We start from the raw sequence: 15,497 nt of genomic DNA, 5'->3' as shown, positions 1-15,497 counted from the left end.
TAGAGTTTTAACTTGCACTTACAGATGTAGCGACAAACTGTAGTTACTGACAGTGGTTTTCTGATGTGTTCCTGAGCCCATGTGGTGATATCCTTTACACACTGATGCCGTTTTTTGATGCAGTACCGCCTGATGGAATCGAAGGTCCGTAATATCATGGCTTACCTGCAGTGATTTCTCCAGATTCTCTGAACCTTTTGATGATATTACGGAGCGTAGATGGTAAAATCCCTAAATTCCTTGTTGAGAAATGTTGTTCTTAAACAATTTGCTCAGGCATTTGTTGACAAAGTGGTGACCCTCGCCCCGTCCTTGTTTGTGAACGACTGAGCATTTCATGGAAGCTGCTTTTATACCCAATCATGGCACCCACCTGTTCCCAATTAGCCTGTTCACCTGTGGGATGTTCCAAATAAGTCTTTGATGAGCATTCCTCAACTTCCTCACTCTTTTTTGCCACTTGTGCCAGCTTTTTTGGAACACGTTGCAGGCATCAAATTCCAAATAAGATAATATTTGCAAAAAATAACGTTTACCAGTTTGAACGTTAAGTATCTTGTCTTTGCAGTCTATTCAATTGAATATAAGTTGAAAAGGATTTGTTGTATTCTCTTTTTATTGACCATTTACACAACGTGACAACTTCACTGCTTTTGGCTTTTGTATAATACTTTTTTGGTTTCTGTTTTTTTTTTGATGCAGTAATGTACTGTACACTATTATCTACTGTATATCATCTAATGAGATGCAAAGCACATTTAGTCCAGTTCACCAAATGACGTCACACCACAGGAACTTTTTTAGCTGGCATTTTCAGAAAAACCATGCACCATTTTTACCAACAAGAAATAACTTTCTCCGGAGACCAACTTGAACAATTATAAAGTACTGTACCTGGTAGCCAGGTGGGCTTTTCTAGAGAAGCATAGTAAGTTATTAAAGGGGAAACGATGATTAGTAGAACAAGTGTGCAGCTGCAAAATTTGCAAAATAGAGGGATGGCTCCTTTAAGCCTATTTGCAGACAAAAATATTCAATGGGACTTTGAGAACTAAGATAGCAATCAACTGTTAAATTTGTAAAAGTACATGAGCACCTGTGTAAATATTTCATATTTATAATGTGTACACATGCAGCTGATAGACACGTGCGCCCAATATACAGTTTGTACAATATATTGTATGTACAATATACAATTTGTACAATATACAGTATGTACAATATACAATTTGTACATTTGCCACACACACACTAGGTGTGGTGAAATTTGTCCTCTGCATTTGACCCATCCCCTGCATTTGACCCATCCCCTTGTTCACCCCCTGGGAGGTGAGGGGAGCAGTGGGCAGCAGCGGTGCCTCGCCCGGGAATCATTTTTGGTGATTTAACCCCCAATTCCAACCCTTGATGCTGAGTGCCAAGCAGAGAGGTAATGGGTCCCATTTTTTTTATAGTCTTTGGTATGACTCGGCCGGGGTTTGAACTCACAACCTACCGATCTCAGGGCGGACACTCTAACCACTAGGCCACTGAGTATTGGATACGTTTCTAAATAAAGGGCACCCCAAAAAGTGGCATTATTGGCTTTATTTGAACAAAACATCTTAGTGTACATGAAACATGTGTTTATTATTGTAATTTAGTCCTTAAATAAAATAGTCAACATACTAGACAACTTGTCTTTTAGTAGTAAGTAAACAAACAAAGGCTCCTAATTAGTCTGCTGACGTATGCAGTAACATATTGTGTCATTTATACACCTATTATTTTGTACACATTATGAGGGACAAACTGTAAAAATTGATTATTAATCTATTTGTTCATTTACTGTTAATCTGCTTACTTTCCGTTTCAAAAATGTTCTATCTACACTTCAGTTAAAATGTAATAATCACTTATTCTTCTCTTGTTTGGATACTTTACATTAGTTTTGGATGATACCACACATTTAGGTATCAATCCGATACCAAGAAGTTACAGGATCATACATTGGTCATATTCAAAGTCCTCATGTGTCCAGGGACGTATTTCCTGACTTTATAAACATAATATAAATTTGCGACGATAAAAAATATCAAAGTAATCATAGTGGTATCAACTAGATACGCTACTGTACTTGGTATCATTACAGTGGATGTTTGGCTTAGATCCACCAATGGCATTTGTTTACATTCAGGGGTGCTAGCTTGCTGTTAGCAGTGAGCTATTGTATCCTCCGGTGTGTAGTGAAGCATGTTTAGCTCTTACTTGTCCTCCAGTGATAATACTTATAAGAAACGTACTTCATTTGTCGCCATGGAAGCGCGGATTAGTGATTTAGAAGTAGCTAAAACACTGCCGACTGCGGATGGATGTTAGCCGCTAGCTAGCTAGCTAGCCATGTCTTAAAGCAGCTCTTCCTGAGGGTGTTTCAGTGTTATAACTTCACCGTTATCTTTACTTTTTAAGCCAAAATGCGTCCGTTCTCCCTTTTCTGTCTACACACTGTGTCTGCTTGTAAGTACTCTGTGTGTGTGCGCTGCCGAACATGCTCCTCTGCTCGTTAAAACCAGCAATGTCACGACCTGACGACGCGCCGTCATGCCCATTAAATAAATAAATAAGTGGGGAACCGGTACTTTTCAAACAGAGTATAGTACCGTTTTTGATTCATTAGTACCGCCATACTATACTAGTACCGGTTTAGCGTACAACCATAGTTCCCACTATAGGGCATTGTAGTAAGTTTCTTCTAATAAAATACTCAGAAAATGTCAATGTTGTATACTGGGCAAATCTGCATTCTTCTCTTATTGTAGGATACCACAAACATTGTTGTACCACTCCCCTATATGTCAGTCACCAGCCGGTTTTCAATAAATTACCCTGAACTTAGAACACATATTGTAGGCTGACCATATTGTGAAACCCCAAAAAGAGGACACATATATGCGTGCCAAGGCCGGGACTAGGTGAACATTTGCCAATGATACTCGAACTTGCTTTATAAATAATATATTTTTTTAAATAAAGCATTTTTTTCTCCTCTGTTGACGGCAGTGTTGGCGCTAGGAATTTTCAAAATGGGGTCCCAGGGACCCCATCAAGTCATAAAAATGGGGTCCCACAGTACATTTTTGGGGCCCCACTTTTTTGTAAGCGTTTTGAAAACAAATGATAAACGTATGCATCATCCTGTAATATCTCACATTCTATATTGTGTTTTGGAAAAAGGTTGTCATAAACGTTACTTCATTCATCAAAAATAATAAAAAAAGAAAACAAATGTGTATACATATGTAAATGTATTCAGTTATAAACATTCATTCACTTTCTTCTTTCCTTCATGGATCTTTGATTGATTGATTGATTGATTGAGACTTTTATTAGTAGGTTGCACAGTGAAGTACATATTCCGTACAATTGACCACTAAATGGTAACACCCGAATAAGTTTTTCAACTTGTTTAAGTCGGGGTCCACTTAAATTGATTCATGATACAGATATATACTATCATATACACTATCATCATAATACAGTCATCACACAAGATATACCGCTGCTGGTAGTTTTTTCTATGTTTTTATATAATAAGATGTAGGTGTTAACATCTATCAGATCTATTTTTTTTTTATGTTGTTTTTTTGTTTGTTTTCCACCCTTTTTTGTCAACAAAACTATGTTTTTAATGGCAAACACAGAAAATGTGCAAAATCTTCCACCAAAAATATTTTTCTTAGTGGAATATTTGATGTGAAGTAATGGGAACCTTGGATAGGTCAATAATTCATAATAACATTGATTTTGATTCAATATTATGTTTTGAGCAATGAGTTTGAAATTTAAAAAAAAAACAGCTTTGTTTTATAGTCAACATTGCAACTTTTTATAAATTACATTTCACCTTTAAACTTTTTATTTCACTTTTGTTATGTTTTTGTTTATTTAAATAGTATTTTTAGAATGTGCCGTGGGCCTTTAAAACATTAGCTGTGGGCCGCAAATGGCCTCCGGGGGCACACTTTTGACACTATAGATAATAAAAATGAAATGTGATAAATCTATGGATAAAAAGCAGAGCCTGGCGACGCATGCGTGTTTATCATAACTCTCTCTCTCTCTCTCTCTGTCTCTGCCCCTCCCTCACCAATGCTGCTGTTTGTTTTGTTTTTAACCCCTTCTTAACCCTGAACGTACATTGAAAATACACGCAACCCTAACTCAAAATGCCGGACATTTGAGGCATTTAGAAACTCCGCAAAAGAGGACATGTCCGGTGAAAAGAGGACGTATGGTCAGTCTAACATATTAAGATTTATTTTACCTGATACAAAAAGTTACCGGCTGGTGAAAAAGGACTAAAGATTCTCAAGTTCAAAAGTCAGATCATTTGAAGAATGTTTTTTTTAAGACACACAGAGTCTCATGTCGAGAGCTCATTTTGTTTGAATTGCAAAGTTTTAACTCAATCCACTGGTTTTATGTTTCTATCTGCTCTTGCACATTTAGGGACCGTGCCAGTGTCACCAGTCCAGATGCCCGTGGAGTGTTTATTTCTCTACTCGGGCTCCAGAAGGTATCAGAGCCATGGCCTCTGCTCCAGTGGAAGACTGTCCAGCAGGCACTTGAGCTGCTCCTCGCCCAGCTTGATCTTGTCTTCTAGTTTGCGCTGCTCGATGATGAGGGCAGATTTCATCTTTACAAAATGACGATAGTCATCCAGGTGGGCCGTGTCCAAGTGGTCCTCCATGATGGCGGAGACCAGACGCTCCCGGCGATCGAGGTTCTCCTTCAGTTCCTTTGCATCCTCATGCTGACGTATTAGCACTTTGCGCTTCTCGGTCAGGGTGCGCTGATAAGAAGAAATAGATACCTATAATCTGGTTTAAAAGAAATAAATGACAGTAATTACCTTTTCCTCGGGGGGCGCTTCATCTTCCAGGCTGTTCAGAGCGTTCTCCACCCGGGCAAGGCGACCCGACAGCGACAGCAGCAAGCTCACGACCTTGTCCAGGTCACCCACAAACATCCGGAACTTGTCGAGCTGGTTGGGCAAGCAGAGACGCTGCACCGTGGTCTCTACCTCAAGGCCCAAAGCCTCGTTGTCTTCTACATCCTCCTGCAGGCTACGTCGTGCTTCTCGAAGCACCTCCAGCTTCTTCGCCAAGCTGGAAATCAGCTTGTGCTGTTAAAATTTGAGTTAGAAGTCCTGAGGATGAGTTCATTAAAATCCTGAGTCGTCATGACGGGATACCTTTTTACTGGCCAGGTCCACGTCCAGCTCATCTTCAGACTCCTGCAGTTGTTCCTTCATGTCCTTCATCTTGATAAGAAGCTCCGCTTTTGGAGCTGACGTGTTGTAGTAGGAGGAGCTGGGTACCAGGGAGCTTGCCGCAGAGACGTCGTCTTCCTCCCTCCTAGGAGGCAGTACAGGTAAAGGTTGGAACTCAAGGTTAAAGTAGCTTCCCATGTCTGGTAAAAGTGACGAGATTATCACCCACCTGCTTGTGATGGGTAGCCTGGAACCATTGGAGGTTTTTCTGCGCTGCAAGGCCCCCTCAAAGATCTGCTCCTCTGAGGGAAATATTCCTTCCATCAGATCCATAGTGGTCTTCCTTCCACTGTGATCTAGGATCTCCACCAGGGATTTGTCTTTGCCCATGATGTCCCTCACCAGCTGATCTCTCTTGGCCTCTTCCCCCGTTAGACCTAACTCAAGAATGTTGCCTTGGTTAGAGCCTTGTCCCAAGTCCTTAGTGGGCTGTTGACTGCAGACCGAAAGTGAGGCAGGCGATATCTCATGCGGGGGGATGACATCAGCGGGCTGCTTGAAGATGCCAAAGATGTTGCTGCTAGGAGACCAGCGCATGTCTGACGAAGGGACTATTGTCCCCTGGCCAGATAAATCAGGGATATTTTCGTTTTGGACAATCTGTGGGTCTGGTAGCTCGGAGTCATTTTCAGACCTGAAAGTAAGATTACATTTGACACAGCTGATATTCAATCAATCAATCAATCAATGTTTATTTATATAGCCCTAAATCACAAGTGTCTCAAAGGGCTGTACAAGCCACAACGACATCCTCGGTACAGAGCCCACATACGGGCAAGGAAAAACTCACCCCAGTGGGACGATCGGAAAGCAAACTGACAACAAGTAGACAAAGAGATGGAGCAGACCTAAAGCACTTTAGATAAGCAGCTTACCTAAGAGTTGAGTCCTCCTGCATGGACACAGTTGGCTGTTTGTCTGTCAGCCTCAAGGTGGAAAACTGTGGCAAAGGAGAGCGAGCTTGATTTTCTGAGGTGGACGATGCTGACTTCTTGTTTTTCACCGCTTCTTCCTTATTCCTTTTAAATTCAGGCATCCTGCAGAAGGGAGGATGGTCAGCAGGGGTCGCTCTCTCAGTAGAGGCGTACTGCCGGGTGCCCAAGACCAATCCGGGCGCAAGCATCGCTTGGTTTTCAAAGGCTTCAGCCGAGAGCAAAAATGGGGATGTTGTTTCTGGGCCTAAATGTGACTTGGATGGTGACACACCATTGGCTTGTGGGTGTTTTTCCGGGTGCTGGTAGTCGAGAACTGGACCCAGGCTACCAGGGCAGGAGGAGGCCGCAATATAGGCGGGGTGGACAGGGTCCTGGCTTGTCTGGTAGTCAGGTGTGCCTGGAACTGGGCTCTGGTTTCTAGTAGCCAAATAGACAACATTTACAAGATCCATTCATGGGATTGCTGTTTAATGTCATGAATGAAATATTTCAGTGCCACTAAACCACGGGTGTCCAAAGCCTACAGCTTATTTTTTATTTGCCACTGGAATATTACGCAGATTAAATTAATATTCAGGCTCTTTTGACATTACGGACGCGGAAAATGCAAGCCCAACATGACGAAAATATTCGACATTCACTTTAAACTCGCCATGAAAGTGCAGATGTCAAACCCTTAAAAACCAATCAAGTAAATAAATGAATAAAATATGTCGGATCCATAATGTTCACCATAATTTGGTGTCATCACAATATTTCTCATTTGCAAACGCATTTGGTCCAGGAAGGCAGGCAACCAAACATAACACCTTTCAATCGGTGGATGAAAAATGTAACATCGATCAAAAAAATCATGAACAGCCGTTTGTTAAAGGAAGTCGGGAAAAGTTCAGCTAAAAGTGTGGCGAAATGACTTAATGTAGTATCCCCAGCTGCAATACGGTTAGACTCTTTTAACCTGATGATCCATATGATGATTCATGGAAAAACTGTAAAAGCCTTGTGCCTTTCCAAACAAGTTTTGGAATCACTAGCAATAGACATTTCTTCTGTCACAAATTCGGTGTAAAATGTGTGTATGCCAGAGCACACCAACTTCCTCTTCAGCAAAGGAAGCCTTCAAAATAAAGCTTTGATGTCAAAAACAAATGGCTTCATTTAACGCAGAATAAACAATATAGAAGGTCTTAAGATGGACATCTTGGCTTTGAAAGGTCCAACGTTTTTCTCTGGATGATGAGGGAATTCATATCTCGCATTCTTGAAGTGAACAATCAACATGTTTTTTTAATGAGACACAGTAAAAAGTAACTGCCCAAGACCTTGCATGACTTTCAAGTTAAGTTTTTCAGTCACTTCATTAGATGAATTTATCACAAGTACAGGTACAAGATATTGAGTGCCTCACACATTTTCTTCACCCTGGACACAGAAGACATTGGACACCCAAGCACGGAGAGTTGCAATTCCATAATATTGGGCCTTACTGGAGCCAAGGGAAAAGAGGTTGTTTTTTGGACCCATTCGAGGTGCGTGGCTGACTCATGTCAGCGAAAAAGCGGTCGTCGGCAAAACTGGAACCGAATGCACATTTAGTTTTTTGCCAGAGACAGAAGAAAGGAATGATAACGCATCTTTGAACCTACTGCAGTTTGTTTAGCTGTTGCTTAGCGATAATGATGAAGTAGACTTCAATGGAACCATTTTTTTCAGAAAAATTACCCCTTTTGGTTTTTAAATCTTATGCCGACAAAATCAGTCGACTATCTATGTTAAGTGGGCAATTTTTTTAGTAATTAGAAGAACATGAATGGCCAGGACTTGAAGGCTTGGTTGACTTTGACGGACGGGTTGACGTCATGAAGAGAACCGACATAAACCGGCTCCATACTATGTTATTACATAGTCTTACCCATACTTACCAACCCTCTCGATTTTTCCGGGAGACTCCCGAATTTCAGTGCCCCTCCCGAAAATCTCCCGGGACAACCATTCACCCGATTTTCACCCGGACAACTGCCTTTAGCGGACTCTACAACCTGTCATCACGTCCGCTTTTTCACCATACAAACAGCCCAGTCACATGTTGTATGCGGCTTCTACAGACACACGTGAGTGACTGCAAGACATACTTGATCAACAGCCATACAGGTCACACTGAGGGTGGCCGTATAAACAAGTTTAACACTGTTACAATGCACCACACTGTGAACCCACATCAAACAAGAATGACAAACACATTTCGGGAGAACATCCGCACCGTAACACAACATAAACACAACATAACAAATACCCAGAACCCCTTGCAGTCCTAACTCTTCCGGGCTACAATATACACCCCGCCCCTCCGCTAACACCAAACCCCGGCCCCCCAACCCCGCCTCCCACACCTCAACCCCCCCCCCCTATCTCCCGAATTCAGAGGTCTCAAGGTTGGCAAGTATGGTCTTACCCGCCATTCCTTTGCTTGGATTGGGGATTTCTCAACTGGGATGGACTATTCTGCAAAAGAGGGTAACATTTTTATATTACTAAGCAATACAACAACATCCTTAACAAAAGTTTAGAGTGTCCAATAAAAAAAGAATGTGACACAAGGCCCTCAATTCAACACTTTGGCTCACCTGAGTATGGAAGTCTGCAGAAGGAGATGATCTGGATCTCTCATGGAAGCACACAGCTTCAGCTTCGGTATCCAAGATGTTCTCTGCCGAGTAATACCTGCCTTTAATCTTGGCCTCAGATGTCTTCTTCGGTTTGCTCCACGAGGCCTGGTACTCTGCGAAGGTTCCAAGTCTTTGTTGGTCCTGTGGGACCTCCTCCCATGGGGGGTTAAGGCGACTGACCTCCGCTGACAAATCAATCTCCTGAGCCTCTCCTGCTAAAGTTATGTTCTTGGTTTCAATTGTGTCGCCTTCACATGTGTTTAGATCTGTGCTAGACTTTGACACTGGCTTAACTGGCTTAGAAAATGTAGGCTTGGCCTCTAACGACTTCATTTGGTCAAATGATGAAACCTGATGTTCTCTGTCCATCCCTAGCTTGTCTATCTTGTCTGGTTCTGAGAAGGAATACATCCGCTTGTTCAAAGGAAGGCGCTTGTACCCTCTCACGCGACCATTGGCGGTTTTGATGGCTGGTCCCTCTACTCCAAGGGGGTCTAGATCACGTCTCTGGAAGGAGGTCGCCTTCAGAACCCTGGCCTGCGCCTCTTTCAGATGTTCTTTGTATGTGTTTGAGGAGGAGATACTACATGATGTAATGTTCTCTGTGGATTTCCACTCCGCCAGGTCCGCATCATGAACATTGCAAGTCAGCGCTGCGGCGCTACAGCTTTTTTGGAGCTGAGCTCGCTTCTCCCTTACATCACTTTGTAGGGTGGTGGCGTACCGGTCACTGCGCCGACTGACTTGACCACAGCTGGTGACCATGGAGTCATAGACATCCTGGGGTGACACAATACTTGTGAGCCTCACTGTTTGCTGAATTCTACTCTCCTTTGCCAGAGAGTGAAGCAATGGAGTCCTCAAAGGGGATATTCTGTGGTCTTCTTGAGGCACCCAGGGGTCGTGGAGTCTAAAGAGGCTGACATGCTTATTTTGTTGATGAGCTGCGAAAATTGTCTGCCCTCCGGTTTTCTTTATGGCATGCTGAGTGTCATGGCAGTGAGAGCGTTCAGAACTTTGATGGTCAAGGAGAACGTTTCTTAGAGAGCGACTATGATCTTTATTTTCCTTGTGGTGCTTTGTCTTCTTGTTTACCAGGCTTGAGTATATGTTGCGTTCACTATTTTCTATTTTCGGGGTTGTAGTAGCAATGGACGCTGAGGACTGCCAGACCTCTTTACAGCCAGATGCCTTCATCGGCAGATCCTGTAGACTGCGATAGTAACTTCCAATGCTCTGAATATTGGTGGGAGGAGCCCAGCATGCCGGACGCTCATCACTGTATTGCCTATAGTGGTCAGGTGTGTTATTGTAATGAGACGGTCTAATATCAGTGCTAGACAAGGAGAAATGTTTGCTTGGGCGTGGTTGGGTGTGGCTGAGATGGAGTAACTCCCTGTCAGACAGTGGGGTGAAGCTGCGCCTAAACTCCTTTTCCACATGGGATTTGTTACTCTCAGTCAGCTTTTCACCCGACCTGTCATGATTCTTTCGATCTCTCTCAGGCCCCTCAAAATAAGGGAACACCTTTGTGGAAGCAAAACTGTCATTGCGCAATGAGGGAGGAGAAGACTGGGGCTTCCTTTCTGGTACCTGCCACAGGGGTCCAGTGCTAGGCCTAAGCTCACCTGACTTTCGAGATGAGTTCCGCCCCTCCAACCATGACCCCTCCAAGTGAAGAGCCTGCAAGTACTTGGGGCGCTCTCCTGTAACAGTTCCTCCACTACCAAAACCCTTGAAAAAAATGTTTTCAATACTCGTTCCCTTCCTGCTGAGCAAGCTCGGATCTAAAAAGTGAGGGCTTGATCCACTGGAGAAACAGTTGAATGTGCCTCTTCTGCTTTGTGTACCGCTGAGAGCCTCAGTGTTGCTGGTGTACTTAGTTGGGGAAGAAAGATCTGCCGCGAACGGTTGAGCCGGACGCTCAAGTTTCTTCATGCTGTTCGCTGGACTGTGCTGGGCAGTTAGCAGATGCCTGTTATTCTGGTCCACTGGAAAGGATGACTCATTGGACCTGGTGTGTGGAGTCAGATGATTGATCAAGGTTACAGTGCCATGATGTAGGAATATTCTCTCAAAATGAATCAACCCTTGTGTAATGTTCATATTGTTGTTACTCAGCCAGCGTTTGTGGGTCTGATGGACCCGTTGCATTTTGTGGTTTTTAATGCCTCACAATCAAACACTTTTATGTTAAAATACTGAACAGATGATTACTTTATCCCTATAAACATCTGTTCAGTATTTTAACATGAAAGTGTTTGATTGTGAGGCATTAAAAACCACAAAATGCAACGGGTCCATCAGACCCACAAATGCTGGCTGAGTAACAACAATATGAACGTTGCACGGAAAATTTCTCCGCCAGTTTCTCCATCCCACAGGGATTCTTCTTTTGTGTTTCTGCACCTGCGGTTCCCACACAAGGTTGCAACATTGTTTGTCAACACTGTCTGCTCTCATTTTCTCGCACATTTGACCCTCTGATGTTCTGTGTACCTACACTCTGTCCTCCTCCTGTCTAGGCCTGCTGTGTGTGTGTGTGTGTGTGTGTGTGTGTGTGTGTGTGTGTGTGTGTGTGTGTGTGTGTGTGTGTGTGTGTGTGTGTGTGTGTGTGTGTGTGTGTGTGTGTGTGTGTGTGTGTGTGTGTGTGTGTGTGTGTGTGTGTGGTATACAGAACATCAATTTCCACACTGGTATTAGCCCTGGGTCCAGTGGACCCGGACATCTTATAGGTAATATAAATGTGTAGGGGGGGTGTATGGTGTGTGGTCATTAAATATGTATTCTGATATATGTTCTTCACACAAAATGAGCCAAAGTCAGTGAGTCTCAGTTTGAAAAATGAATTAATTGTATCATTTTTCTTTTAATAAAAAATTAAAACGGGTCCCACAGACCCGAACACGACACAAGGGTTAAGATGTCTAGTTTTAAAAGAAGATACTGAATCAGTCGTATAGAAGAAATGCTGGCCCACCTTGCTTCTTTTGGCTGCCACACTGCCACCAGGGTCGACTCTCTCCCAGGGGACTCAGACTCCTCCTCTTTCAGCTTGGAGGAATGCCAGGTATGAGGCCGAGAGCTCGAATCATTCTTTCTGCCGAAAAAAAAAATTAAAAATATTTTATTAATTTATTTTTGTATTTTTTATTTATACGAATACAATTATTATTTTTTTATATATATTTTTTTATTGCTTTATTTATTTTCCTATGATACTGTACTGAGTCTTTGATTGGGACGGCGTGGTGCAGTTCGGAGAGTGGCCGTGCCAGCAACCTGAGGGTTCCTGGTTCAATCCCCACCTTCTAGCAACCTCGTCACATCCGTTGTGTCCTTGAGCAAGACACTTCACCCTTGCTCCTGATGGGCCGTGGTTAGGGCCTTGCATGGCAGCTCCCCCCATCAGTGTGAATGTGGAAATAGTGTCAAAGCGCTTTGAGTACCTTGAAGGTAGAAAAGCTATACAAGTATAACCCATTTATCATTTATTTTGTACAATTTTCCATTTTGTCAATTATTTGTGCACTTTCATTTTTGAAGTTGTTCTTGATTTATTATATCAGTTGACGGAGCACAGCTGTGACTATTTAAGGGCATCACTTCCTGTTGGAAACTGCACACTGACGAAGACATTGTCGAAACCGGTCTGCGTTTGGTAGCGCCTGCGCAGTTTGTATTGAAATTATTAGAAGGACACGGGTGTTGCTGGCCTTGCTTTTTCTTTAAGTACACTTTTTGCCGTGCACAACTTTATTTTTGTTTTATTACGTTTTTTTGGAGAGTGCGTGTTTTTCCAGTATTTTGTAATGAATAACTTAACTACCAATGAAGATGTTTAAGATGCTGCAATCCTGGGCTAGCATTAGCAACAGAGTCGTGGTTTTCTGTCTTTTCAGCTGGATTTTTTTGGGGCGACAAAACGATGACAAGTAGTCATTAAATTTGTAAAAAATTAAAAGTCATTTGAGAACTGTTCGTCTCGTTCGTAATGTGTCCTCACACTTGTGTTAGACCACTTAGTGTGAGAGAGAAATGGGCCAAAGTGCTGGTGTGGCTCCACGAAGGTCAGTGAAAAGTCTATTTTTATCCTCTCAATGAGAACATTTGAGTGAATTCCCGCATCTTTCCGCTTTTAACAATAAATTCCGTTCTTATCGGCCAATTATGTGACTTCGGAAATGACAGGGCCCTTCGTCATCACAACATTCGGTTTTTGCAGTGTTGATCAGTGTGATAAGTATTTCGGTACAAAACTGAAAATGCAACTTTAGGCCGTTTTCAAATAACAGAAAATTATCCGAAGGTCCTGGGTTCGATCCTGCGCTCGGGATCTTTCTGTGTGGAGTTTGCATGTTCTCCCTGCGTGGGTTCCCTCAGGGTACTTCGGCTTCCTCCCTTCCACATCCCACCTCCCCGGATTGTAAATAATCAAATGTAAATAATCAAATGTAGATACTTATCCTTATGCTTTCTGATCTCGCCACTACTTGCTGTACATATCCTACCAAGTCAGACCTACACTGTTCCAATGTCCATTTCTCTGATGATGCAATCGTTGATGACTGAAGTGCTAACCTAACCCCCCTCACTCCCCCCTCCATATCCCACACCCCGGATTGTACATAATGTAAATAATTCAATGTATATACTCTGAGGATTATCTTGTGTGATGACTGTAGTATGATGATAGTATATATCTGTATCATGAATCAATTTAAGTGGACCCCGACTTAAACAAGTTGAAAAACTTATTGGGGTGTTACCATTTAGTGGTCAATTGTACGGAATATGTACTGTACTGTGCAATCTACTAATAAAAGTCCCAATCAATCAATCAATCAATCCTCCCACTTCCAAAAACATGCACCTGGGGATAGGTTGATTGGCGACACTAAATGGTCCCTAGTGTGTGAATGTGAGTGTGAATGTTGTCTGTTTATCTGTGTTGGCCCTGTGATGAGGTGGCGACTTGTCCAGGGTGTACCCCGCCTTCCGCCCGATTGTAGCTGAGATAGGCTCCAGTGACCCCGAAGGGTATAAGCGGTAGAAAATGGATGGATGGTTGAATCACAAATATTTGTTCCTACTTCTGCCTTGCAACTTAAGTTCCTACTCGTACCACGGACGCCTTAAAGGGGAACTGCACTTTATTTGGAATTTGGCCATTCGTTCACAATCATTATGAGAGACAAGAACACATGTCTTTTTTTTCTTTATTAGAATTTAAAAAAGATGGACAAAAAAGTTGTGTAAGATGTGGCCAATGGTATCCACCATTGTAGCCTTCAAAGCCTCTAAAACATCCATCAAGGTTTACATGCAAGTCTATACATAATGCAGCTACAGACACGTCCATAACAATATGTCATATGTACAATATTTACCCTGTTTTGGTCATTTTAACCAATAGCCGGACTAGGGATGATGTTTGATAAGAAATTATCGAGTTCGAGCCTATTATCAAATCCTCTTATCGAACCGATTCCTTATTGATTCTGTTATCGAGTCCAGATAGGTTGTTGTTTATGGAAAAAAACACACAATATTTGGTTTAACAAAAGCTCACTTTTATTATATAAGAAAAAAATCTAATAGTCATAAATAAATATTGACTGTTGTTACCTAAAGTATATTAAGTGGGATTTTTCAGAGAAACAAATATATACAGTAACACAAAAACAACCTGTCTCTGTGGCCACTATAGGTGTATAAATAATAATATAGTGTTAAATAAAAATCAGTCCCTTGGGCACAAAACTGAAAATAATACAGCTCTCCAAAAAGTGCACTTCTGCTGCTATTGGAACATAACTGTTTGTTATGATGCTTTGACATTTTTGCACTTTATTTCTTTATTGAAAGAAAATTCTATGAAGAGAAAAGTTGTTTGCAAATGTGGTTACAATGCTAAAAAATGAAAAGTTAAAGCTAAAAAAAGAAATACACTTTAGGGAGTTAAAATCTTTCTTTATAGGGGGAAAGATGTGATGTTATGAGCTAGGGAATATAACAACTACACTACCCAGCATGCAACGAGAGTGTTTGTACCCTGCTCAAATCTCTCAGTAAAGTTATTCATTGGATTATATTGTTTTGAACTTTATTACACCTTGGAGCGCGGTCCATTGTTTTTCCTGCTTTCGCTATCTGCGCCTAATGACTGAGTTACGTGACGTCATTTCTTGTGATGTCACACGGGGCATTTCTGGTCGGGACGGGATTCGTTCCGAGGGATTCGAATAAAGAACCAACTGTTTTTCTTTACTGTAGTGGTCTCGATAACGAGTACCGGTTCTCAAAAAGGGATTAGAGTCCGAGGACTCGGTTCTTTTCTTATCGAACAACCGGGAAAACCGGTTTCGAGTATCATCCCTAAGCAGGACTTCCTTCTCTGGCACATATATTTCTGTTTCCATAGCAGCGCATGTCCGACTTCCGGCATCTACTGTGTGTTCATACTTCCTTCCGCAAACAAACACGCGAGTGTGTTCTAGTAATGGCAGACTTGGTAACGGACAACAAAGACCACTATTTTTGGAAAAAAAATAGGATTCTAAATGGTAAATAAAAAGAGAATAC

General features: G+C 42.1%; 1 protein-coding gene across 3 annotated transcripts in view; it reads right to left on the bottom strand.

The window, feature by feature from the left end:
- Positions 1-1,243: 1,243 nt before the first annotated feature.
- LOC133648135 (protein Shroom2-like) overlaps positions 1,244-15,497 on the bottom strand; it is a 20,037-nt gene continuing 5,783 nt past the window's right edge. For 2 of the 3 annotated variants that reach the window (XM_062043919.1, XM_062043926.1), the window contains 8 exons: positions 11,893-12,012; positions 8,871-10,926; positions 8,699-8,748; positions 6,187-6,663; positions 5,481-5,945; positions 5,234-5,396; positions 4,892-5,164; positions 1,244-4,831 (listed from right to left, as the gene is read on the bottom strand). In XM_062043919.1, coding sequence (XP_061899903.1) covers positions 4,559-4,831; positions 4,892-5,164; positions 5,234-5,396; positions 5,481-5,945; positions 6,187-6,663; positions 8,699-8,748; positions 8,871-10,926; positions 11,893-12,012 — 3,877 coding nt within the window. In that variant the 3' untranslated portion in view covers positions 1,244-4,558. Of the gene's footprint in view, positions 4,832-4,891; positions 5,165-5,233; positions 5,397-5,480; positions 5,946-6,186; positions 6,664-8,698; positions 8,749-8,870; positions 10,927-11,892; positions 12,013-15,497 lie in introns of those variants that run through there. The other variant, XM_062043932.1, reaches the window with a different exon arrangement.

This window comes from Entelurus aequoreus, linkage group LG01 (assembly GCF_033978785.1).
Source record: "Entelurus aequoreus isolate RoL-2023_Sb linkage group LG01, RoL_Eaeq_v1.1, whole genome shotgun sequence".
Lineage (NCBI taxonomy): Eukaryota > Metazoa > Chordata > Actinopteri > Syngnathiformes > Syngnathidae > Entelurus > Entelurus aequoreus.
Note: the sequence above shows the minus strand (reverse complement) of the source record. Positions and strands in the feature narration are given on the sequence as shown.